General features: G+C 40.6%; 2 protein-coding genes across 5 annotated transcripts in view; one reads left to right on the forward strand and one right to left on the reverse strand.

Moving 5' to 3' along the window:
- The first annotated feature begins 62 nt into the window (after window positions 1-62).
- akna (AT-hook transcription factor) lies at window positions 63-22,612 on the forward strand. 2 transcript variants are annotated; one of them, XM_074616753.1, is made up of 24 exons: window positions 63-305; window positions 6,156-6,765; window positions 7,033-7,768; window positions 7,919-8,222; window positions 9,888-9,962; window positions 12,049-12,111; window positions 12,541-12,697; window positions 12,841-12,941; window positions 13,039-13,098; window positions 13,182-13,300; window positions 13,403-13,574; window positions 13,736-13,905; window positions 14,133-14,297; window positions 14,585-14,834; window positions 15,910-16,016; window positions 16,255-16,517; window positions 16,632-16,782; window positions 17,297-17,449; window positions 17,648-17,778; window positions 18,098-18,223; window positions 18,751-18,867; window positions 18,998-19,093; window positions 19,386-19,530; window positions 20,357-22,612. In XM_074616753.1, exons 2-24 carry the CDS (start codon window positions 6,378-6,380, stop codon window positions 20,601-20,603), a joined length of 4,296 nt encoding a protein of 1,431 aa, XP_074472854.1. In that variant the 5' UTR covers window positions 63-305; window positions 6,156-6,377; the 3' UTR covers window positions 20,604-22,612. The 2 variants fall into 2 exon arrangements, with proteins under 2 accessions (XP_074472854.1, XP_074472855.1); XM_074616754.1 differs by lacking the exon at window positions 12,049-12,111.
- Window positions 22,157-24,781, reverse strand: part of stxbp1a (syntaxin binding protein 1a) — a 44,393-nt gene continuing 41,768 nt past the window's right edge. For all 3 annotated transcript variants that reach the window (XM_074616764.1, XM_074616761.1, XM_074616762.1), the window contains one exon: window positions 22,157-23,938. Coding sequence is in view for 1 of the 3 variants with exons in the window: in XM_074616762.1 (XP_074472863.1) it covers window positions 23,856-23,938 (83 nt within the window). In the remaining 2 variants the exon portion in view is untranslated. The remainder of the gene's footprint in view (window positions 23,939-24,781) is intronic.

The raw sequence follows: 24,781 nt of genomic DNA on the forward strand, positions 1-24,781 counted from the left end.
GAAACAAACTTCACAAATTAAATGATTATGTTCAGATTAAAGTTAGAAAAGGTTAAAGTTAGTGTCAATGCTGCTGTTAAATAAATACAAGATTCATACGCGGTCTGTTAGAAGGTAAAACATGCCTGAAATACTAAACTCAGGGTATTAAATTACCCACTACATGTTGCCTCGAGTGAGTACTCTGCCAGCTGAAATCAGTGCCACACTTTTCACCAGACTTGGTGTACTAATTAGCTTCCTAAATATCACAAAACACGTCTTTTTTGTGATTAATTACCTCGTGTGACTCCTCCAGAATCAAGGTAACAACACTACGTAGCTAAATGTCGTGTAGTTTGTGTTTGTTTTGATGTTTTAAGTGAGGAGTAACGCCAAAGTGAAGGGTAACTATAGCCAACTTTTCAAACTGACTGGTAGCTAGGTGACTGTTACCAACTGTGTTCAGGTAAGACTGTTCAGGTAAGACAATAATATGCTACATTTTGCATTTTAACAAATGTGTAGGCTTGAAAGTGTTTGAGGGAAACCTCGGTGGTGGTTTGTTGTGGTTGTGAGTGCCATGGTGACACAAGGGGGGTGGGTCTTCTCTCTTTAAGTTGTGTGGTTTTCAAGGCAACCGACCTCCTGTTTGTTTGTTTGTTTGTTTGTTTGTTTATTTAAAAATGATCCCCATTAGCTGATACCACCAGCTAGTCTTCCTGGGGTCCGAAATTACATTAAATTTATCATATAAATACTGATATTATTAAATCATATGTGTTACACTAGTAACATTCAAAGTTTCACATTCATACACAATCTTCCACAACCATTTAGCCTTAAAGGTCCCATATCATGCTCATTTTCAGGTTCATACTTGTATTTTGTGTTTCTAGTAGAACATGTTTACATGATGTAATGTAAAAAAATCCACTTTATTTTCCTCATACTGTCAGCCTGAATATGCCTGTATTTACCCTCTGTCTGAAACGCTCCGTTTTAGCACATTTTGATGGAATTGCAACATAATTGCGTTGCTAGGCAACAGCTTGGGTCCATGTGTACTTCCTGTCAACTGATGACATTCACATACACAGCAACAGGAATAAACTGGGACACATTTAGAATGCGTTTAAAATTGTGTCAAGGGTCTAATATTGTATATTTGTGACATCACGAATGGGCAGAAATCCTGACAGCTTGTTTCAAATGCAGAGTTTCTGAATATGGGTTGTGTGTATTTCCCTGTGGATTGAGTGTGTCGATACTTTCACAGTATTTATATAGGACTTAAGCTTGCTTTACAATAAAAAAAAACGTTAAAATCTCACTTTTTTATAATATGTGACCTTTAAAACAGAACATCAAACAATAAAAGCAGATAGAGTAAAACAAATATGGTAACTGCTAAAACAGAACATCACAGAACATACCAATGATAATAGAAGTGGTAAAATGGTAAGACAAGTTCATAAAACAAACACAGTATATATACATAAATGTGTATATAATAAAATTCAAATTTTCCAAACATATGTAAATTTCACATTCATACACAATCTTCCACAACCATCTAGCCTCAAGGCCCATCATCAGGGAAAAGGAATAAAAAGAAAAACCATACATGACCAACACAGGACTATGGATCAGCTGCTTAAGCAAGTCTTTCTTGAGTTGAAAGGCTACATGGGTAAAATATATATTTTTAAAGAGAGTGTATTGTTGCTGTAGTAGCCTGCTTCTCTGAATCAGTGGATCAGAAAGAGACTGTTGTTTCCTCACATGGCTCTCGGGGAATATGTTTTCACATGGTCTGTGGCAGGAAACTGCTTTTTTTTGTAGACTAGACACAGCAGCTCAGAAAATCCACTCCCACTTGGCTGCACTGATTTTTTACAATACAATGTGTCCTCTGATGGATATGTTATCACCAGCAAAAATAACTGGAGAAAACTTGCTGTCTATAGCCAAAACTTAACAGCGTTTTTTGAAAGACGAGTAGAATTCACCTCACAGCAGAGCCATCCAGGTAACTCCTTAACTTGGTTAATTCAGTGATATTTTGCCTATTTTATTCATCTTGTACTTATGTATCAGTCTGGATGGGTATCAATTACATTTTTTCAATACCACTGCCAATGCCATACCTGAGTTTAAAGGGACTGTAAGAATCAGAAATGCTTGTTAACAGCGACACCTGTGGCCGTTAAGTCAACGAAAGTCAGCGTCGGGCTCGCGCTTGCGCTCGCTCTACATAGACATGAACGAGCATCGATCAAAACAGTGAGGCGACACACGTCAGCTAAAACCACAATATCACTTTATTTCACCTGCTTTGCAGCAATGTTAGCTGACCAGACGAAGGTCTCTCCATGAATCACTGCTGATCCTAGTGTTGGCTTTTCCTGCCTCAGCCTCCCGACCGCAATTCTCAGACCTACTAACGGCGAGAACGAGCGCGGTGTGTGACTGAAGGCAAGCAGGCATACAGCGGAGCAGAGTACAGCAGAGACTCCGGCCCTGAAGACCAAAGCTACGGTCTCCCGCGCGTCCGCGTTCTGATTATTTATTTATTTTTTAAATCAGGGCTGCAACTATCACCTACATCGTTAACGATTAACGTGTTGATTGTTTTGTTTGATCGATCAATTCATTGTTTGGTCTATACAATGTTGGGAAATAATCAAAAATGCCGGAAGAAACAGTGATTCAATTTTTCTACATTTGAGAAGCTGGAACCAGAGAATGTTTGCCAGTTTTGTTCGATAAATGACATAAACTATTAATTAATTACTGACGTTGATTGATTTTCTTCTTATCGAGTAATTAATCAATCAACTAATAATTTTAGCACAATTCTAAATAATTGTACAGTTTTATTCAGTCACTGTTTTCACCAGTCCCCTCTGCACAGTGTATCCTGTGTCCTGAGCTCTCCCTGTGCCTCCTAAGAAGATTAGCTGTCATATACTGTATTAGTCACTAGGCCAAACAGGACACCTACAACTCGCTCTAGCTCTGCCAGCCTGTGAGGCAGCTCCAGCTACACTGGTGCTCACTGTGCTCAGGATTTAGCCGTTGTCATCCTGTGAAAATTGATGTAGCCTAGTGTGTCCCTGTTGGCCGTGCTGAATGATTTTACGACAGCTTTCGTGAGACCTGGAATGACATTAGAGCCTGGCAGAAATTCTCCCTCTCTCTTTCTGTCATTCTCGCTCTTTCTCTCTGTCTCGTGTTCCTCCACCCCACCTGTCCAATAGCTCGCCCTGATAGTCAGGTGATTACAGCCCTGCTGCTGTCTGTCTGTCTGTCTGTCTGTCTGTGAGGAGCTGAGCTAGCCTCGTCTCCTGGATGCATACTGATGATCATTGTCTGTTTACCATCAGTGAAGCCCCCTGTAAGGGCTTTAGAGCAGCTTAATTCCCCCCATATGGCAGCTGAGATAAAGCCGTAGTTCCCCTGGGAATGAACAGGCAGTATGAGCAGAGCAACAGGTGAGTTGTTTCTTCGCTTTATTCTTACCGGAGAAGCTCAGAAATTCAACAATTATGGAAAACCTAGAAAGTTTTTGAATTTGGAAATGGCTTTGATTTCTCCAGAAGTTTGTTGCGGTCTGCTTCACTTCTGCATTAAGTAGAAATACCACAATGCAAAAATACCCAAAAGTCCTGCGTTAAAAATTTTACTAAAGTTTTTCTTTATTTTTCTTTACTTTTTATTTTCTGTTATTAGTCAAAAACAGATGCATACTCAGTTAAGCAGTGGGGCTGGATAAAGGTCTTTTTCATAGAGGACATTTTGACAGGTCACAGTAGGAAAACACAGGTGTAAATTAGGGCTGCACGATTATGGCCAAAATGATGATCTCGATTATTTTGATATCGCGATTATTTATCACGATTATTCATTGATTTTAGCGACAACATATTTTTATTGCACTTTTACATTAAAATAAACAGACTACTGCTTTCACTTCCATGCTGTGCAAAATTCCTGTTGATGTACAAATTAGGGCTGCACGATGTTGGAAAAAATTGACATTGCAATATTTGTTTTCTACTATATGTATTGCATTATGAAAAAATACAGGAATATTCAACGTAACCCTGTGTTTGCTACATTTTAAAGTAGAAGGATTTGAATAAATTATGTTGTAATTACACTGCTAGCTCCAACCCTTTCTATTCTGACGTTGTTGTTTTTCTAAACCTACCTCTGAAGTTGTTTATCCGCTGAGCTGCGTGCTCTCATTCCTTGTGGTCTACTTTAAATGCATGGTGAGTTTGCCATGTCGGCCAGCGTGGAGACTCTGCTGATTTGTGTATGAAAGGGTTGTAGAGAGAGCATGATGTGAGTCTGTCAGTCGTACTCCCTGAGCCTTGGGTTTGTTCCTAACAATCAAAACTGGGCTGTGGATTCACAGTAGAGTGTCTGTCTGGATTTTTGCGCAAAAAAACATATTCTCATTATGATGAGTGCATGTGTGAGGTTTGTGTGTTGGATACACTGTAAGAAGCACCAGGCTAATAATCGTCTTGCAGTAATCTGGGATATTGATGAAAGAGACAAAGACACATGGTGACCACTTTTCCCAATGAGAATCTGAGTGCTGCTGTACAGAATGTGCTTTTTTAAATGCTAATTTCCATACATTAAGTTCACAGCAAGTTTCTCTGACGCTTGTTGAGGTTTGTGACTTGGTATGTGGTCGTTTTTTTTTTTACCTGCTGGCTGCTGATACAAGAAACAGTACAATGCAGAATTTAAATGCATACCTTGTTAAATGACTCATTACGTGTCTGATCCCTGCAACAGACAGTTTGTCAACCACCAATCAAAAACGCGTCTTCTGTGGATCTTAGAGGGTTTAATGCTTGATGTCGTTGTAGCACTGTAACAGAATTTTTGGGGTGAGGCACTGGCATGTATGTTAAGACTTGTCAGAGATTTATTGCAGACGCTGGAAAGCGCAGCTCGTGTTCATGTTGTGGAGTTGCCATAGTGAGCGTTGCAGCTCTAGGAAATATCTGGGGGACTTGGTGTAACATTGCGAACTATTAGTCTAATCTGAGCTCTGTTACATGTAGGATATGTCTATGACTAAGAACTATAATTGCTTGTTGTGCAACCTGACAGCACAGGATTTAGGCAGGGGGCAATAAATGAATGCTTATCTATTGTGTAGACTAACAGAGACTTCGTGTCACCTTGGAAACGAGTCCTTGTTTGCTGCACCTCTCACAACGTGTCAGACAAAATGTACTGTGACTGCCACCTCCAAGTGCTTAATGAATAAAATAACCCGCATGAACGTATAAAGGAAACATTAAAATACATGTTGGCTTTTATAGTGCACTTTTTCCAGAGGCTTGGTATTTGTTACACTTTGTTACAAGTACATTAACTGAAATAATTATTAATTTTAAGGCTGTGACTAATCATTATATTCATGATCAATTAATCTGTTGCTTATCTTTTTTTTTTAATTAATTGTGAAACCTGTCCAAGGTGTAATCTACAAATACAAAAAAAACAACATTACACAACTTAAAGCTTCTAATGAAAAAGTAACCCACTTCTTTAAAAGAAAAAAAAAATCATTAGCTGGCAGCTCGTTTGTGCTTTGCCACAGCTTTCTGTATAATAAATAATTTAACTGCACAAGTAAAATAATTCATATTATCAAGTTTAAACGCTCTCAATGTGTTTTCTGTTGGATTTACTGTATCAGGATATGACCATGCAGTCCACCTGATCGACTTCCACAGCTGTCTTCACACCTGAAAATTTGAAAAATGCCCATCACAAGTTTCCAGTACTAACTTGTCCTATGTCCATTTGAATAGCTGGAACCAATCGTATTTTTTTTTGTATTTACATTTTTCCTTAAAAGCTTAATAAAACTATTGATTGATAAATTGAAATTTATGCTTTTCAGTTGATTAATTGACTAATCATTTCAGGTTTTTTTGTCTGTTGTAGTACAGCATAGTTTACCTTTTACTGCTATAGTTAAACACAATGTTCTGGTAGTCTGAGATATTTCATTATGCACTATGAGTATTTTCTTTTTATGAACTTGTCCTTGTATATGTTTTTCTTGATTTCCTCTGGAAACCTCTGTCTGTAATAGGTTATAGATACTGAACAGCTGGTACTATTTTGTGTTTCAGGAATCGCATCCAAAGAGATCTCCCCTTCCTCAAGACAAAGACTGTCCTCCTCAGCTGTATCTCTGGACTATTACCAGCTTAATGACATGACCTGCAATCAGTAACCTTCTGTAGACATGGCTTTGAAAGTAGACGTCACTGCAGGGCCAGATCAACAAGAAAAGATGCAGGACGTTCCTGTGCCTGGCTGAGACACTAATTGAGGTCAGGGCTGATAGGTGAATGGAGACAAGAAAGGACACCACGGCAGGGGTCCTATTCTGGACCTCTGCCCCGGTCCGCACCTCACCCACCAGCTCTGTAATATCCGAGGATGTGTTGGAGGATGAGGATGAAGGACAGGCACAGAAAGACGTCAACTTTTTTAGCCAGATGGATGAGAATGGCATCATCGGACTGTCGGAGGCACTGGAGGATGTGGAGTTGGGGCAGTCTTGTTGTGATTCAGATGGAGAATCTAATCCAAACTTGCACTCCGGATCCCTCACCCCAGAGGACGCAGACCATAGTGGGCATGAGAGGGATTCACCTGAGGAGCTGAGTTACAACCTGGGTGAACATCTGTCCCACAACCAATCACCAGAAGAGGATGTACAAATACTGTCACCATGTGAGTCTTTGATTTCTTTAACCTTGACTGAAGTTGTTCTTAATGTTAGCTAGCAAAACATGTTTTTGAGGACAGTGGGTTTTAACATTGTTCTGAATGTACTGCAAGTTAATGTCGACATTCACTTTGAAGCACTTTGAATTCAAATGTATACACACTGGTATGGTCCTTAAAAGCTAGACGAGCTAGACTCCTTTGTTGTGGGAGACAGTTTATGCCTGCACTCTGTTGAAACCTGTCTTCCCATGTTCTCCATGTTTTTGGCAGTTGAGGACTTGATGAGTAGAGCAGAAGAGCAGGGGATAGAGTGCGTCCCTGAGTGGGACAAATACTTCGACATGACAGAGGAGGAGGAAGAAGGAGAGGAAGCGGTGAAGAGGAGTGTCAGGAACAGCAAGAAAAATAAAGAGCTTGGAACTACGAATGGCTTGGCTGAGATCAGCTCTACGGGATCTTGTAGTGGTCACCTGTTAGCCATGGAACCTGCTAGAGCCTCCAATCATCACTGCCCAATATCCCAGCCTGCCTCACCTGTCACAGCCCCCACTTTCCCCCACCTTCTCCACTTCACTGCTGAGGAAATAGCTGCTGCTCCGGGGATTGACGCTGAACCCTTTCCGGAGATGAGCTGCACAGAAAGTCTTCCAGAATCACACAGGAGCCACATAAGCCTCAAGTCCAGTCCCCGTTGTCCTGAGGTAAAGCTCAGGGCTTCTCTTCAGCCAGCAGCTATGTTTTCAGAAGCAGTTGTGTCAAATCATTACAGCGGAGCAAGTAATGGGCCTTTAAAGGCATCAGATAAGTCCGATAAGCCTCATAAAAAGCCCAGTCCCTCACCAAGGAAGTTGAAGCAGCCCTCCCCTGAAGCTACATATTCAAGGACTTGTTCCCTCAGCACAGCCAAGGCGGACCCCTTAAAATTCAAACATCAGAGCCCAAGTCCTGACATAGAGCCGAGGACACCCAGAGCCAGGAGTGCTGCTGCTGAAGTGGATGAATCCAGGTGAGCCACAATCCCCATAGCCAATTATTTTACCACGCCTTATGTTGTAGCTTTTTTATCCTTCCTTGTTTTTTCAGTTTTTATGCATCAGGATTGTGTTTTTTTTCTTTTCATAAAAAGCACTAACCATGAATTTGATTGTATTTCTAGAAAAGAGCCTCTGAGTTACCGCACGCCAGACTTCTCCAAGGTGGAGCCCAGGGTCCATTTCCCCAAAGGTGGTTACAAGCCCCCCAAGAGCAGGCACTCTTCCAAGAGGGAGTCCCTGTCACCTGAGCCCCCCTTAGTGTTTAAATCCCCTGCTCACATTGTGAAAGAAGTCCTACTGAACACCACCGATTGGTCTCCTGCCTCATCAGACTCTTACAAACCACCAACAGGTGCCCCCAACTCCACTGTGCCTCAGGAGTTCAGATGCCGCCAGCAGGCCACCACACTGTTCGAACAACTACAGGTACTGGTAGAGACTGAGAGTACGTCTACACTAGGGCTGTCAATGAACATTCTACATTTTAATACATGTTCGAATTGTAAAAAAAAAAAAAAGATATTCAATTATGTAAATATATAAAATATAATATATCAATATTTGATTGTGAAAAAAAAAGCAGCACAACCATGGCTGTCTGTCTTGCGTGCAATGAATGCACAGCAGGACGGGAGTCACACAATGTCGCTTTCATTAATTTGAATAGAAATGTAACATTAGGTCAAGCTGAACAAGGAATAATTCTACAACAACAGTAATGATGAGAACTCGGTCGCAGAGAGAGTGACATCGTGTCCAAACAGAAAGCGTCACGTCCCGTCACGTCCCGTCACGAACAGGAGCCCTAAAAAAAAACTAAAGTTTTTTCCTATTTTCTTAAAATGTCCTAAGAGAAATTTCCTAAAGGAAATTGCAACCTCTTCCCCGCCATCCTTGCTCATTCTCAGAGGCTGTCCCTCTCAACATCCTCCCTGTTTCTGTAGCAACGCTCAAGTCAAAAAAAAAATCCATCATGAGTAAGACAGGCACACAGAAGTGAAAGAGGGAACATCAACCAGAAACAGTAATATCCTTTCTGTTGAAGTCTTGGCAGGTGTAGGCATTGTTTTTTTGCCCTTGTGTATTTTGGCTCATATTCCAGTACTACATTCTAAACGCTTTGTTCGCAATCAGTCTGCTGCACCAAGGGAATTACAAAGGTTGGACTTGTGACTTATCTTTATACTACAGATATTTTGATTGAAAGTGGGAAGTGGAATAAGGTCTGCAGATCATTGACCTTGAGGCAACACAAATTACTTTTTCCTCAGTTATACTGTAATATATTAGCAATAATGAATTTGTCCTCCAGGCAATCCCTGCTTTTCTCTTTTTTTTATAAATGTACTTCTAAAATGTCAGTCCTCTACTGGTCTTTTCTCCCATTGCACCACCTATGTGACATTAGTTTGGCTACTGCACAAGCCCCATGCTGTTATCAAACTAGTTTTAGTATGATTGATAATAGTCACTACATTTATTTTGCAGTTTAATTAGTTAGAATGATGCACTATGTTATCTGCAGCGCAACAGTGTAATTATAACATCTATACTGGCATACAATACTGATATTGGCCGATAAAACCTGGCTCACAGTCGGTGTTCCAGCTCACCCCAAAGGTGTTGGATGGGGTTGAGTTCAGGACTCTGTGCAGACCGTTCAAGTTCTTCCACACCAAACTGGGAAAACCATTTCTTTATAGACCAGGCTTTGTGAACAGGAAAATGGTCTACCCCAAACTGTTGATACAAAGTTGGAAACACACCGTTGTCTGTTCTAATCTTAATGCTACAGCTTACAATAATATTTCAGAGGATGAAAAACAGCCCCAGGGTGGACAAATATTTCTGATCTAGTCTGTTTATCTGTGACAGACGTATGAATTAGACCTAACAGTTCCTAAATCCTGTTCCATTCTCTCTGCCCTCTCATTCCTTACCTCCACTTTTTTTTTCAAAACTTTGCTCTCTTCCTTTTCCTTTTCACCCCTCCCTTTTTTCTTGCCTCACATGCTTGTTTTGCACTCTCGTTTTTTCTTCTCTTCCTTTCCTCTTACGTTCCTATTTCCTCTCCCTCTCCCCCCGCTGCAGGACGACTACAACAGACTGCTGACTAAGTACGCAGAGGCAGAGAACACCATTGATCGCCTGCGCCTCGAAGCCAAGGTAGTTAATCTGGAAATCAGGCTATAATTTATCACTATTTGATGTTGTGTAGTAGTGCGGGGCTTTTAAAAAAAACAGTACATATCGGTGCCATAAAGATTTACTTTTGGTGTCAATTTTAAATCACTATAGCACCTCCAAGTTATGACAAAGCTTCCAAATGATGGAAGGTTTATTTTTCTCAAATATTTTATTAAAATATTCTATTACTTTTCAAAGGCAGGTATAAATGTTTTACTTCTACAATGCTGTGGCTTTTCATTGAATAAAGGTGCAGCAGTGAAAGCACTATTATGTCTGTTTCAGCATCCCCCTACATTTTGACAATTTACAATTAGACGATTCATTTCATCTGATATTTTTGTGAGAAATATCACACATAGCTACTGTTTTATGTGCAAACACAGGCTGCACAAAGAGACAGAACAGGTACAGATACTATGTGGACAAATGGAGGCTCCTCTATAGTCTGTACAGTAATATCTGAGAACAAAAGACACTGTCTGTGTGCACCCTGTTCAGTACACACAGAAGTCGAATCAGGAACAGAATAAAATCCAGGGTGGTAGATACAGAGAATCTAGGATACTAGGATCCAACAAAAAGGCTCCTCTAAAATGAACCAAGGCCACAGTCCACATGACATGACTAAACAAAACAGTCAGCTATAAGAAGGTCCTCTTGTGACCAAACTCTTTCAGCCAATGACAATTATCCCTTTGTGTGTGTTTTTTCTGCATGTGGTCAGTACTATTTTAGCATTCAGTAACATTCATTGGTTGTTTATCTGCTGCTGCAAGTGTGTAGCTCACACATTATCCAGTGAATGAACATACAGACTATTATTGTGTTTCCTTCATTTCTGGTGAGTTTTATGTTACGTGACTTACTAACACAAAATACCTCGTGTTTAGAGTGCATGGAGAAATAAAAACTCACCTGGAAGAAAACATGAATGCATTTAGTCCTATTTAGAACATGAGGTAGTGGTGCACTTCAGCCTCTTGTGGCCGAAATGAGTATTACAATAACAAACACTTACAAAAATGATCCTGACAAGAAAAAAAGGCAAAATAGTTTTTTTCCACCTGTTTCACAGATGAGAATAAAAATGAAGGAACGAAATTAAGGACAAAATATTTTTTCTGCTGCTCTTAAGTCATAAACACAGAAGAGAAAACAATTTAGATCAGACTTATAGTACATGTCCACAGCCTCCTTCCTTTTCATGCTTCCCATTCATTGTCTATGTAAGCAGCTGTGCAACGCATTCTGGTAGCGTGGCGGCGCAATTCGAGAGTCGGGGCGTCACATTTGCCCACCTTATTTGCATAAAGTTGAGGTCTAGGCTACTTTATGCAAATCAGGAGCGTCCTGCGCGAATCGCCGCCTCTGGAAACTCCCTAGAAACTTTCAAACTAACTCTTGTTGATCCAAAACAAAGACAGATTTAGTGACAGCGTGGCTTATTTGTCGCATAAAATGTTTTCAGAAACACATTTCGGTGAACTAATCTTGTGAAATAAGAGAAGTAAGTTTCCAAAGAAGCCGCCATGGTTCCCGGTTTGAAAGCTGGGAGCACAAGCCCACAAGGGAAAGCGTTCATCCACTCAGGTGCCTAGTGCCTTGTGTTTATTGGCAGCCCATCAATCGTCCAATGCTGGAAAGCGAGGCGATCCCTCGCAATAAAAAACACCCCTGTGGACATGTACCATTAGAAAAATGGATCACCAGGATTTTTTTTTTTCACTTGCCTCTCATGGCTTCGGTAAATATGACGCATTACCCAACAGTACTCTGTACCCTTTTATGCCTGATTAAAATAATTCTAGCATCAAAATATGAATATGAATAATGACAATCACATATTTAGGGTATGTAGAAATTCAATCTGTGCAATAGAAGCCAAGATAATCGAGCAACAATAAAACGATTGTGGCTAAAAGTGTAAAGAAGACTCTAATGAAAGCAAATCTAAAAAGGGAGGTTTATAAAATAAAGATGCTAAATTCTTTATTTCAGATGTATATTCAAATATATATATTAGCTTGTTGTGTGTCTTTATTCCTCAACTTTATGTCTACAGGACGGACCCATAGAGAACCAAGAGCCCAGCCATTGTCAGCACATCACAGACCGAGGCAGAGCAGTATGTCAGAACAAAAGATTAGGGAAGAAAAGTGGGAGAAAAAAAGAAATGAAAGACGAGAAGAGACAGGATGAGTGTTGAAGTGTAGTGTAGTAGCTCCTTTAAAGAATTATTGGCCCATTTCTGTTGGAGCAGTAGCGCTCCACAATCAGCACCAATTAAAATCAGCTTACTGGGCTCTCTGCCTCTCCTCCATCTCCTTCACCACAACTCTGAACCACCATCCGTCTCCTCCTCCTTCTGCTAGTAGAACATCACACAGGCAGGGTGGATCTTTTTTACAAAACTAAATTTCTTTTACTTAAAAGTGTAAACAAACACACACACTATTTTCACTGATATCACCATTCTTGTGGAAAGGAAAAAGTTACGCCAATATGGTGGTTATAAGTTACCACCAGACTTGTAAATTGTTCCTATCTCCACCAGGTGAACCTGTACTCTGACCCTCCAAAGCCCGGCCACTTGGTGCAGTCCGGACCGAACCAGAACACTACAAAGATCATGATGCTGGATTTTCCTCAGGCTCAGAGAGCAGAGATCAACTCAGCCTCTCTTCATCCAAACGAACACAGCACTCCTCAGAGTACATTCATCCTATTCAATATGTACCATTTTGCTGTCAAATTCATTTCATCTATCATTCAGCTGCTGCTAACGTTGCATCATTCTGTACAACTTACATCATATAACTCTTCTTTCCTCTGCACCTGTCTGCCAAATGAACAGGAAGTTCATCTGCCTGTCCTTCTACAAGAAGCCCAGACCCTCAGGTAGGACAGCAGCTGGCCAAGATTCTCTACATTCAGGCCGACAAGTTCCTCAAGCAGGTAAATGACCTATTAAAACTATCAACAGTGATGGAATCCTTACAGATTTACTAGATGATGTGATCGAGAGCTAACGGTTTTGGTGTTCTTCATTCAGCTGCAGACTTTTGACGATCTCCTAAAGAGCAAAAGACTCAAACCTTTTGAACAGATGAAGGTAAGACTCAGTTTAAATTGTTTAGAGAATGATTTTGAATGTCCTCCTCATATCCAAACTAACGAAGCCACGCTCTTCTTCAGGGTCTCTCACAGCTTGCTGAGGGCCTCGACTCTTTAGAAAGGGGCTACCTGTTAGCGAGGGATGAGCACAAACTCCTGCAGCAGCGAGGGGCAGATATCAGCCACTTTGACCCTAAACGGTGAGAGTCCCAAGATAAATACATCCTTTACATTTTATATTCTGTGCATATGTTCACTCAGTTGTTTTTATTATATTTGTGCGTGCATGTTGTATGTATCAGGGAGCTGGAAGGGCTGATCTTTCAGTGCGGGCTGCGTATGGAGGAGCTGAAGGAGCAGGGGGAGCAGATGCAACAGGAGCAGCCCACCTGTGAGGCTCCTCCCTCTCCACCTCGTCACCCCACCCCTTTATCTGTCCCCTCTGAGGGGGGAGAAACTCTGAATCACCCACAGGTACATTCAAACAGCTCTTTTGGTTTTGGTCTTTTGTACTCGTGCATGTAGAGTGAAACTCTGATAGAGTCTTGTGCAGTCCCTGTACATAACGACTAGGGTCATTCTGAACAGAAATACGAGATCTGTATTGATATTTATTCTACTTCATCTCTTTCCAGAGCCCACCTGTGCCTTTGCTAGTTGATCCAGGAGAGGCAGCGGCTATGGAGGTGAGCTCAGCCAGTGAGGAGAGTGACGAAGGGGAGGAAACTCTGAATCCTCTCTACTTCAAACGTCTGAATGGCAAACACAGACATCTTGACCAAGACTTCACCACGCTAATGGATCAGTGAGTGGTGATGCTTGTGTTTTCAGTTCTTCGCTTTGAATAAAGACCGTGTGACCATCAGTACCTTTGCTGTGGAAGGATTTGATTAATGTTAGGAGATATTCTTAACCCAACTGTTTTAGATTCTTTTGCTCACTGTCAGAAGGAGATCTGGAAAATCAGGACCTCAGCCTGCAAGGCTGGACTCTCATTATTTCACCCTGAATGTTTTTCCTCCTTCTGTTTAGCTACCAAAGCTTCAGGGAGCTTCCTAAACTTTTAGACCAAAGCCAGAGGGAGGGAGCTCCCCTTTCTGTTGCCTTAAGAAGCGACATGCAGCCTGGGGACGAGGAGGGAGAGAGACAGGGTCACGGAACTGGAAACCTGGAAGTACAGAAAAGTCTTCCACAGAGGTTAGTCTTCAGAGAAGCAGACAAGATGAGCTGCAGTTTCACCAGCAGTAATGTTTGTTCTTGCACTGGGCAGTTCTGAGTCGTTGCTGTATCTGAGTACTCTCCTGTTTAAATGTAATTTTTTATATCTTGAATACTACTATTTTAGCTATTTTTTTGATAGCAGAAATTGAACATAAATACATATGTACAAGAAATAAACACATACATGCAAAGGTATTTTCGAGGGGAAGCTAATCTTAGTAGCTCCACTGAGTTTAATTCTCTGTACTGTTCTCTATTTACAGGAAAGCAAAGTCAGACCATCAGGACTCTCCTCCTGTCTGCACCAGCAAACAGCAGACCGGTAGGGCCAGTCCTCCTTCACGCAGGGTCTCCAGCCAGTCCACCACAACCCCCGTTCATCCTCCCAGTAGCAAAAGGAGGTTAAAGGTGGGAAAGTCCCACAGCAGCAGTCTGAGCAGTCTGGGAGAGATTACTACATTGGAAAGGAGGAACTCCAAACTTCAAACTGGGAGCAGCAGAGTGCTTTCTCAGGTCAGTTTTATACTGTGAACAGCCAGGGTGAAATAACAGTCTGTCATTGATTCTACTTTGATTTCATTCAGTTCATGCAGTGCTTAACATTTGATCATGTGAAGAGTTGAGGCCTCAGGAGGTTTTATTTTGGCTTTTGCAAGACTCAAGATCTAGATCTTCCACCCTTTCAGATATATGAAACATTTTCTTTAATTTTCTTCTACAGTCAAGATATTGATGAAGCTCATTAAAGTTGTGTTCCTGAAATACTACAAAATGTATTTATGCTCAATTTTGGCGAAGAAAAACTGTCATGGCCATTTTCGAAGGGGTCCTATGATCTCTGACCTCAAGATATGTGAATGAAAATTGGTTCTATACACACACATACATGAAAATTAAATTGATACTGTTGCTCCTGTATTAGCTTGTGCAGAAATCAACATTGAAACCCTAAAACTCTGATATTGTTAGAGCCAGTTTTGTTTGTTGTTTTGTGTAAATAGTCAAAACAATATTGCCACCTAGTGGTGACCTCTGTAAGCCATACACCATTTTTAGAATAGGCGAAAATAACACATTTGTACTGAATGTAAACAACTGCATGGTTTTTGCCCCAAACTGCATGTGATTATCATAAAGTGGGCATGTCTGTAAAGGAGAGACTCGTGGGTACCCATAGAACCCATTTTCATTCACGTATCTTGAGGTCAGAGGTTAAGGGACCCCTTTGAAATTGGCCGTGCCAGTTTTTCCTTGCCAAAATGTAGCGCAACTTCGAAGCATTTTTTTTATCATTCTTCCTGACAAACTAGCATGACATGGTTGTACCTTAGGTTTTCTAGTTTCATATGATGTATATGACAGCTTGAAAGCAGATCCCGCTACAACCTCTGAAAGAAAGAACAGTGGTTGGACCTGCCCGCAGGCCGTCAGGGTCTTAGGAGGTTAATAAAACCTTATTTTTACCTTAAAGCATGATGTATTGATTAAAAAAAGTAAGCCGTCCAGTATGACATTTAATGGTGCATCTACATCTAGAATGTTTATAGATAAATGTTGCATAATGTTTGTTCTGCGTTGTTTTGACCAGGATGGGATCATCTCTCCGGAGACGGACAGTGGGTTTGTCTGTTCAGAGAGCAGCCGCCTGACTCCGGCAGCAGCTCCCAGTCCTCTCCACCAGAGGGCCTCAAAGAGGTGAGGGAGTCCAACACTGCTTCTGGTGCCTCCACCCTAATTTACTGCATCATAAATTTTACCTCTTGTGCCATCCCCCACCCGTTACACACACAGCATACTGATGTCTCACCCTACAACTCTAAAGCCCCTGATTTTCCTTTTTATTACTTATTTTATACAGTCAATTGCTGATCATGCCTTTTGTGTTTTCTGTATGTTATGTACTCTATTCTAATATTCTTCCATGCTGCGACAGTGTTTCAGTGCCTCAGGAGAGGAACCCAGGGAAGCCTCAGATAAGCCCAGTCTCAGCACCATCTCCTGCTTCTTCACCGTCACACAGTCGCACGGTTATAGAGCCCAGAAGGGGCCTCCAGCTCAGCCACGACCAGCCATGGAGAACGAGACACGGGCAGAGGAGACGCACTTCCTCCTGCTCTCCACAGCGCCGCATCCACCAGACAGAACAAACCAGGGCCGACAGTGAGACCAGCGAGTTTGGGCTGGACAGTGACAGCTGTGAGTCTCCAAGTTCTGTCGCAAATGTTATTCTCTTACTATGTTATTACTCATATTCATAAGTGTTTTCCTTCATTGTGTATTTAACCTGCTGTCCTCCTCTCGTCTCTGCAGCTCTCACTGTGTCTGAAGACAGACTGAATGACCAGTACACAGAATCTATCAATTTCCTCCACAACTCCAGTCCAAGCTCCTCCCCCGCTGCACGGCATCACCATGGCGATTCTCTCAGAGCACTGCGCTCCAGTCAGGTGGCCAATCGCAAGTGAGTGTGTGTAACAGCAGCTGCTATGGCGATAGCTGTGCAAACATGGCCAGGTTTATGTTCCCCTGCAGAGAAATTATATCTGACGAATGAAAATAAATTGATTTGTTAACTCATATAATTTGTTATGTTATTTGTTTGATTTGTTAACTCATCAAACATAATGTTTCTATCATCATCATTCCTTTATGTATTTTATTACAGAATCGGCTGCTATTGAATGTGGTTGCATATTAGGAGGTACTCCGTATTGATTCCTGCATGGTGTGGTGTTGCATGACTCTTTTCAAAGAGTGTGTGTACGTTTGGACTGACACCTGCATAGATACTCTCTGGCAATTTGGTCACTTGAATATTTTCACAGTGCAGCACTTCACTGGTCCCATTTACTGGACTTCTGTTTGACCTTTGATACGTGTGGTGGTGAAAAACCAAAACGTTTACTAAATGCAAACATGACCTTGAACTGGATTGTTTCATGTGATTTTAAACATCTTTTGTGTGTGTTTTTTAGTGCTGCCATCCAAACGCTGCATGTCGAGGTGACCAGACTGAGGGAGAAACTAGAAAGCTGTCTGAGAAATAAGAAGCCGTCGAGCTCTGTGAGAGCAGCTCCTTCAGCTCAGGAGAACTACACTCACCAAAACACCTCTACACCTCGTGGCAGGTTGGTTTTTGACTCGGTGGTGTAACCACACAGTTCACCTGTCCTACAGCTGCAGGATGAAGCAACAGGACAGAGCTCATATCTATAGCAAAGGAAGCTTATAGCTTTATACATATACAGTACACACACTGTTTACGTAACTAGTTGTCTGCTTTTTATGTCGGCTTGTACTTAATTTGGTCTTCTCCCATTGCTTAGGTCTGGGGAGCGGCGGGGTGGCGTCAGCGGGAGAGACAGACAGACGGGTGATGAGGTTGATTATTCTACACTGAGACGAACAACCAGGAGATCACCTTCTGCACACAGACAAACACCTCAACCTGACATCTGTAAGTTGATCTGAATTTACACTTGATCGTTAAACTCGGCACCTTGCATGAAAGATCTTGTATAATCCAAATTTATACACATGCTAGCATGCAAACATGCACCCTAAATGGTAATGCATTACATTTTATCATACTCAGGATTTGATCCAAAGAGAATAACACATAAGAACCCGACTAAATGCGCGTGTACGATGATGATGCATAGAGAACATGTATCCAACGACTGACTTGTCCATAGATTATGTATAGACACATAAGCGAGTACATTCATCTTAAGAAAAAAATAACATGTTATGATTTAATGTTTTTTTGTTTTCAGTGACGGGTTCAGATCCCTCTACACCCCAGCCTTATCTTCTGGTGTCCAGGTGTACTCAAACATCCACTGCAGCACCAGAGAGCTGCTGTTCACACACAAATACTGTCCGCAGCAGAACACCCCAAAGTAAGAACATGCATCCCTCTACTGCAGGCATTTTCTGACGTTTTAGCTGATAGTTCAATCCAGATGAACCTCCAGTGACTCAGCAGATTGAACTGTAGCGTTGACAGTGTCGTTGTTACAGGATTTAAAGAGCCTGCAGTCAGTCTCTCTTATCAACAGTGGTTTCCCTTTTGCAATTGCTTGGAAGGAGACATCGCTATATTGAGCAGACACCACAGCACTAGTGAAATGTCCGAACCGACAACATACTGAATGATCAGAGCTTCTGTCATTGCTCATACAAGCCTTTTATAGCTTACTTAAGTCTTTGCTGCCCTCACCAGCTTCCGAATATTATACTATTACACTACTATATTTCCATATATACACACAGAAATGTGACTACTTCTGAATTCATAGCTACACCTGTGACGTTTAATAATAAAAAGCAAAGTGTTAAGATTATTTTAATGTATTTTAGATGCAAATCTGCCAGAACAGATTGTGTCTACCCCGCTGGTGAGTGTTTGTGTGTGTGTGTGTTGCAGGGCAGCATCCTGGTGTGTCTGTACAAGTGTCTCAAACAGCAGCTAAGCCTGATAGCAGAGGGCGTCGAGCTCCTCTTTGTCCTCAGTGTTTATCACGTTACCGAGGGCGACCTGAAGGTAAGGAGGCTCCTGTCATCCCGAGCAGGGAAATTTTGTTTAGTTTTTAAAATCCCCTTTAGTTTTTAATTAATTTGAAACCAGCGTTGCAGTTTTGTACTCAGTACTTGTCCTCTTTGCTTACTCTCAGTGCCAGTGGGTGGCGTCAGAAAGCCGACCCACTCCTCTCGCTGTCGTCACTGTCCTCTCTGTGGACGCCCTGCACCCTACAGAAGCACTGAGCCAGGTAAGAGACCATGTGATCAAAGCTGTGATGCTGCTCCGACACACTGTTAACAAAGAACTGAGTTTAGAGTGTGGATAGAGGTGTAAACACTTACCCTCCCAAGCCTTTGCTCTGTGTGGTTGATGATGTAATCAGTGACTTGTCAATTTGAGTCTGTTGTTCAGCATCAGCAGCACAAAGTTTTGTACAGTCACTGTGCTCAGGAAATACATCAGTTCAGTCTGCAGTAAATTAAATTAATTTAATTCTGGGAAGTGTTAATGGAGCTGCTGACCTGCCGTATGATTCACAGACTGTCGCAGAGTCTCAGACTCCCCCACACACACAAGCTGCCAACCAGCTGAGGCCCCGGACAGCGCTGTGAGGAACAGACACTTTGCAGCCACAGCTCCTCCTGCACTGCTGCAGTGCATGCCCGTGTGCCCGCCACCACTCCTGTAAGTAACCTGCCCTCTCTTACCACACACACACCAGACATATGATGAAGTGCCCATTAGGTTGATTGACTGGCCTCTGAAACAGATGCTTATTGTTACAAGAGAATGATAGCCCAAAAAGAAGAATAGAATATAAGCTAACGCTTTGGCAAAAACTTTTGGAGGGTGGTACCTGCCAAAATTAATAACTAAATAAATAAATTGCCATTAAATGTACCAAAAATCGCATAATTTAATTTGTATATTGTGACATAAGTTGATATTTCTGTTTTGATTTGCTTGCTTTGATTTATTTTTATGAACTTTTAATTTTAATAAAGCTAAAAAGGTAGCATATAGTCGAACTCTGACCCCATGACACACGTTGAATGACAGTCCCCTCATTTGCATAATGAGGCAGAAATGTAAAAAGATGTATAAAGAAAAGAATATATAGAAGTTTGAGGAAAAAAATAAATGTAAAAAAGTGCCAAAATGAAGTATACTGTACAATGCAAAGCACCAAAGAAATAGGGGAGCTCCTCACAGCTGCAAAACATGAATCAAAGTATGGTTAGTGAAACAGCTTGACATGGTTCTCAGATAACAAATACATAAGTACAGCACCTCTGGAAACACATTTCTCTTTGTGAAGTTTAATTGACAATGGCACTCCAATTTACAGATTAACAATCGTCAGTGTACATATTCTGTCATTTCCTGAATTTGTATGTTTTACTTGTACACAAACTGCAAAAACTATAAATGGCACATTTTGTTTGTCATTCAAGTTTTATCTGAACTGTCAAACTACATTGTTTTGTCATCAACTTTACCCTCTCTTCAGGCTGTACTCATCGCCCCTCTACGTGCCTCCCAACAACAACAACACCGGCTCATCCTCAGGGGTCAGAGGTCGCAGGAAGGAGAGGACGAGACGCTCCCTGTCCGCTGGCGAGCTGCGCTCCACGGACACCTCTCTGAACAGAGCTATCAAAGCAGCTCGGCACATGAAACACACCTCTGGACATATGGCTAGCTCTATGGCTACTGGACTGAACTACCAGGAGCTGCTGGCTCAGTCCTGCAGTTAACATTAACCTGAGGCTGTCAACACAGCCAGGAGCTGGACGGAGCGAGTGCAAGACCAGGTGAATAAATAATCTAAAATCCATCTCTTTGTAACTTTTCTTTAGTTCCTACGTTAGGAGAAAAAAACTGTTACTGAAGCTTTGTTTACTGCCTTTTTATAAAGAGTCATTTTATGGCAACATTTAAAGGTGCTCTATACAACATTCAGAGCATTAATATAGCAGCAAACGACTGTTGTCTACCTGAGCAGAGAATGAAGTCTCCCACCCTTCTGTGTGTGTTGTAAGCCGAGCTTCTCCGTGCTTTGCTGACATAGACTGGGATTAACATGCATGCGTACTGGCTGTGTGCCCCACTGGCTAGCTAATCGCCGCTGCTCTGCACTGCTCTTATAGAGCGGTTATAGCTGATAACGCCATCCCAACCCATGTCGTTGTTGCGTAAGAGTAGCGCCCACCCTCCGGTTCCCCCTCAGGTTAACACTGTCAGCACTGTTGCCATTATTTGCACTGTTAACACTGTTAGATGCGAGCCGACGGCTCAGCCATCACCATGTTGAGAGCCGGGTGGAGGCAATCCCTCAACCATAGATTTGCTCTGAATTCCGTATAGAGCTCCTTTAAGGCTTAGGTGGCCAAAGATGAATTTGTTTCTTTAGCAGTCATAATAATAATTTCAAAAGATGTGCTGGCATACATTGAAATGACATACTTTCTAAAATAATGTAGTACTCTAGGTCAGTTTAATAAAAATGTTGATTTTCAAGCCGATGAAGTTAAGGAATTAGTTTCTTCTTCGTCATTGGACATCAGAAGTAACAGCTGTCTTGAAATGGCAATTGTCATGAGTTAATAGCTATTTATTGATCATGTGACTGTCTTCATTAATCATGTGTTTTTTTTTTAATCTTTTCTAATTGTAGAAATCTAATAAGTTCAGTGTTATTTTAGTTGCTGTATAAGCTGTTTTTTCCTCATTGATACAGTAGCATGCTGCGCTGTAAATGAAATGCACTCGCTCATTGCACCTGTTGTGAGTTAGTTCTGGATGGTCCTACAAAGAGACCACCATGGATCTATTTTGCAAATGGTCGTGTGGACCTGAGATGCTGGATATCCTCAAAATTAGCCCGCTTCTATGTTGAAGTTTTAGAATAGAATTTGTACAGTATTTTATCATAACTTTGCAAGTGTAACTGTATGAGCCAGACGAGTAAGTCTACTGTAACTGACCAGCTTTATGTGGATCAATCATTCACACACCAGCACTGGGAACAGCAACACAAACAGAGGAGACTTTGTTTTTTACAGATTATTTAATGAATGTTTGGTTGAAATATACCTTAGAACTGTGGATGTTTAAGATAATTCTGTTTATTATTCATTTCCAATCCTTTTTTTTGTACCATTATTTTTCAAACTGTAGGTCTTTTTCAAATTATTTTGCAGTGAATCTTTTCAGGTGTCCCTAAGGAGCCAAATAAATGTAAAAATTAACATTTGGTGTCATTTTTTGGTAGTTTAAACAAATCGAAAGCTACAATTAAAAAAGAGCCTTTTAATGTAATGGAAGCCAATTTATTAGACAGCCTTAGTACATATTAGGTACACATGGAAGTATTGTTTGTGCTTCAACACTCGCAAACATACAATCCCAATAAGTTAAACAGTTTTAGGACAGACTATTGCATCACTATTATTTTTTTCTCTGATAAATAAATTTGATATAAATCAATTGAGTAAACCCTATACAACAGCAAATTATAATAGAAAAAAAGTGAACACAAAGTCAAGCGTTTGCATCACAGAAAACGCATTATAGTGCAATATACAACTTGTTTGGCCAGGAAGGAGGGAAGGGAGGGAGGAAATAAAAGTGAAAAGGGTGGATTTAAGGTTGGGTTTTTTTGCAAAGCCATTCACCATTGGAGGGTTTTACATTGCACCAGAGGAGGAAACAGACAAAAAAAATATAGATATTAGTTCTTTTTTCCCGGGTTGACCACTAACAGCTAGAGCTAAAACATCACAAACACGGCGGCTTCACATTGACATTTTTTTAAAGGAAAAAGTATCACTACTTCACAGTCAGAAATATTACCAGTCAACAGTGAGACGCTAAAACGGCAACATGTGGCACACACACAACACTACTCAGTGCATGGCCCAATTAAACATCATTACTAACCAATGATAAGACTTAATCTGACAGGATACAATACTGAAATACAACTGGCCCTTTTTAAGATTATTCATTAAATATCAGCAAGCAACGGCCTTTTCGACATTAAAACGTGAAGTTTCTCCGGAGAAAGGAAAAAGGTTGTGGCAAGTAAATACTTTACAGTCTCGGCAGCCGGAGGAGGGATGATTCTGGCTTTTTACAGAGCTCGCACTCTTTCCAACGTCGGCTCAACCAAGCATTTTTACACGAATACTTTTAATGAAAATGTATGTTTTGAGTATCAGTAGACTAAATATTAAAAACACAATGCATCAGATTTACATTTTTTCATATTTCTACCTAATGAACTGAGTTTACAGATGGACCGTAGGGTAGTGGGGAATGCTTCAGGAGTGGTTTGAAAAGTTTCAAAGCATGAATTTATACTTTGATACTCAAAACAAAGGTTTTCATTGTAGTATTCAAATTGCTAACTCTGCAGCTCCCAGAACATCCACACTGGATACAAACACATTAACAGTCCACACAAGTCCAAGCATGCTACTGTGTACGAACATCTCAAATGGGCAAAGGGGTGGGGGTGGGAGGGGGGGGCTCCTCTCTGACAAATATATTTATATATATATATATATATATATTGCATGTTGACTGATATATTTTACAACATCAACCTCTCAAACGGCACATCCCTCCTCGACCCGCTTTCAATAAAACTCACACCAAGGAGGAAACCCAAAGGAACAAACGAGAAAATGTCTTTACCTTTTGCACAGGTTTCATAGCATACAATATTACATTTTGGTACTTTCAGTTTTAAATGGCCATCTGTTGTGATATTTAAACCTTTTTTTTAAATAAGCTCATTTAGTTGCATCCATTGTAAAACATGAGAATACTTGCAACAATTTTTATACAACATATATTTTTTTCATCATCTAAGATGTCTTTTTCTTCTCAAGCAAGATGCATACACAATTAATGTAGGGTTTTTTGTGGGAGGGAAGGATACAGCGGTAAGATGGGTAGAAGGGGGGGAAAGGTAAAGAGGAGAGAGACGTATTTAGAGGATCTTAGCTTGTGACTTCCTCGTCTGGTTTGTTCATGGCCTTGAGCTGCTCCAGCAGGCTGGTGGGGGTGAAGATGTGAGTCGATCCTGGAGACACGCATAGAACACACACACACAAACAAACCGAGAGTTAGATCTGCACGTTTGGAAGGAAACAGATGAAAAATGTGTTTTCAGCTCTTGCTATGAATGCCAACTGTAGATGTATGGAGGACTAAACCTGCAAAAATAAAAAATAAATAAATGAAAGACTCTAAATGAATAAATGTCATTAAATATAGCAACAATATTAAAAATAAATGTAGCCATTATTCATTATTTATTAATTTATCATTCTATTAATTCCCTTATTTTTTATGTATTTATTTTGTATTTGATCATTTTTGCATTTATTATTTATTTATGAATTGATTTTATATTTATTTTTAAATGTATGTATTTATGTATGTGTTTATGCATTTATTTATGCACAATTTTCCCTTTGCATTTCACCCCTTATTTATTTCTCCAAACTAATTTATGCCTGTATTATTTTCTTTACACATTTCTTTATGCATTTCTGCCTCATTATGCAAATGAGGGGGGATGTCACTCAAAATGTGTCATCATGGGAACAGGGTGCATGACTATATGCTTCCTAGCTAATGGTGTATGCCTCTGACCCCATAACACATGTTGAGTGACAGCCCTTTCATTTGCATGATGAGAAAGAAATGTATAAAGAAAAGAAAACAGAAACAAATAAGTGTGAGGAAATAAATAAGGGGTGAAATGCAAAGGGAAAATCACGCATAAATGAATAAAGACATGAATAAATAAATAAATAAATGCATAAATACATACATTTAAAAATAAATAAAAAATAAATGTAAAAATTAAATACAAAACTTATTGCAAAAATAAATACATTTTAAAACGACTAAGAATAAA

The sequence above is a fragment of the Sebastes fasciatus genome, chromosome 19 (assembly GCF_043250625.1).
Source record: "Sebastes fasciatus isolate fSebFas1 chromosome 19, fSebFas1.pri, whole genome shotgun sequence".
In the NCBI taxonomy this organism is placed as follows: domain Eukaryota; kingdom Metazoa; phylum Chordata; class Actinopteri; order Perciformes; family Sebastidae; genus Sebastes; species Sebastes fasciatus.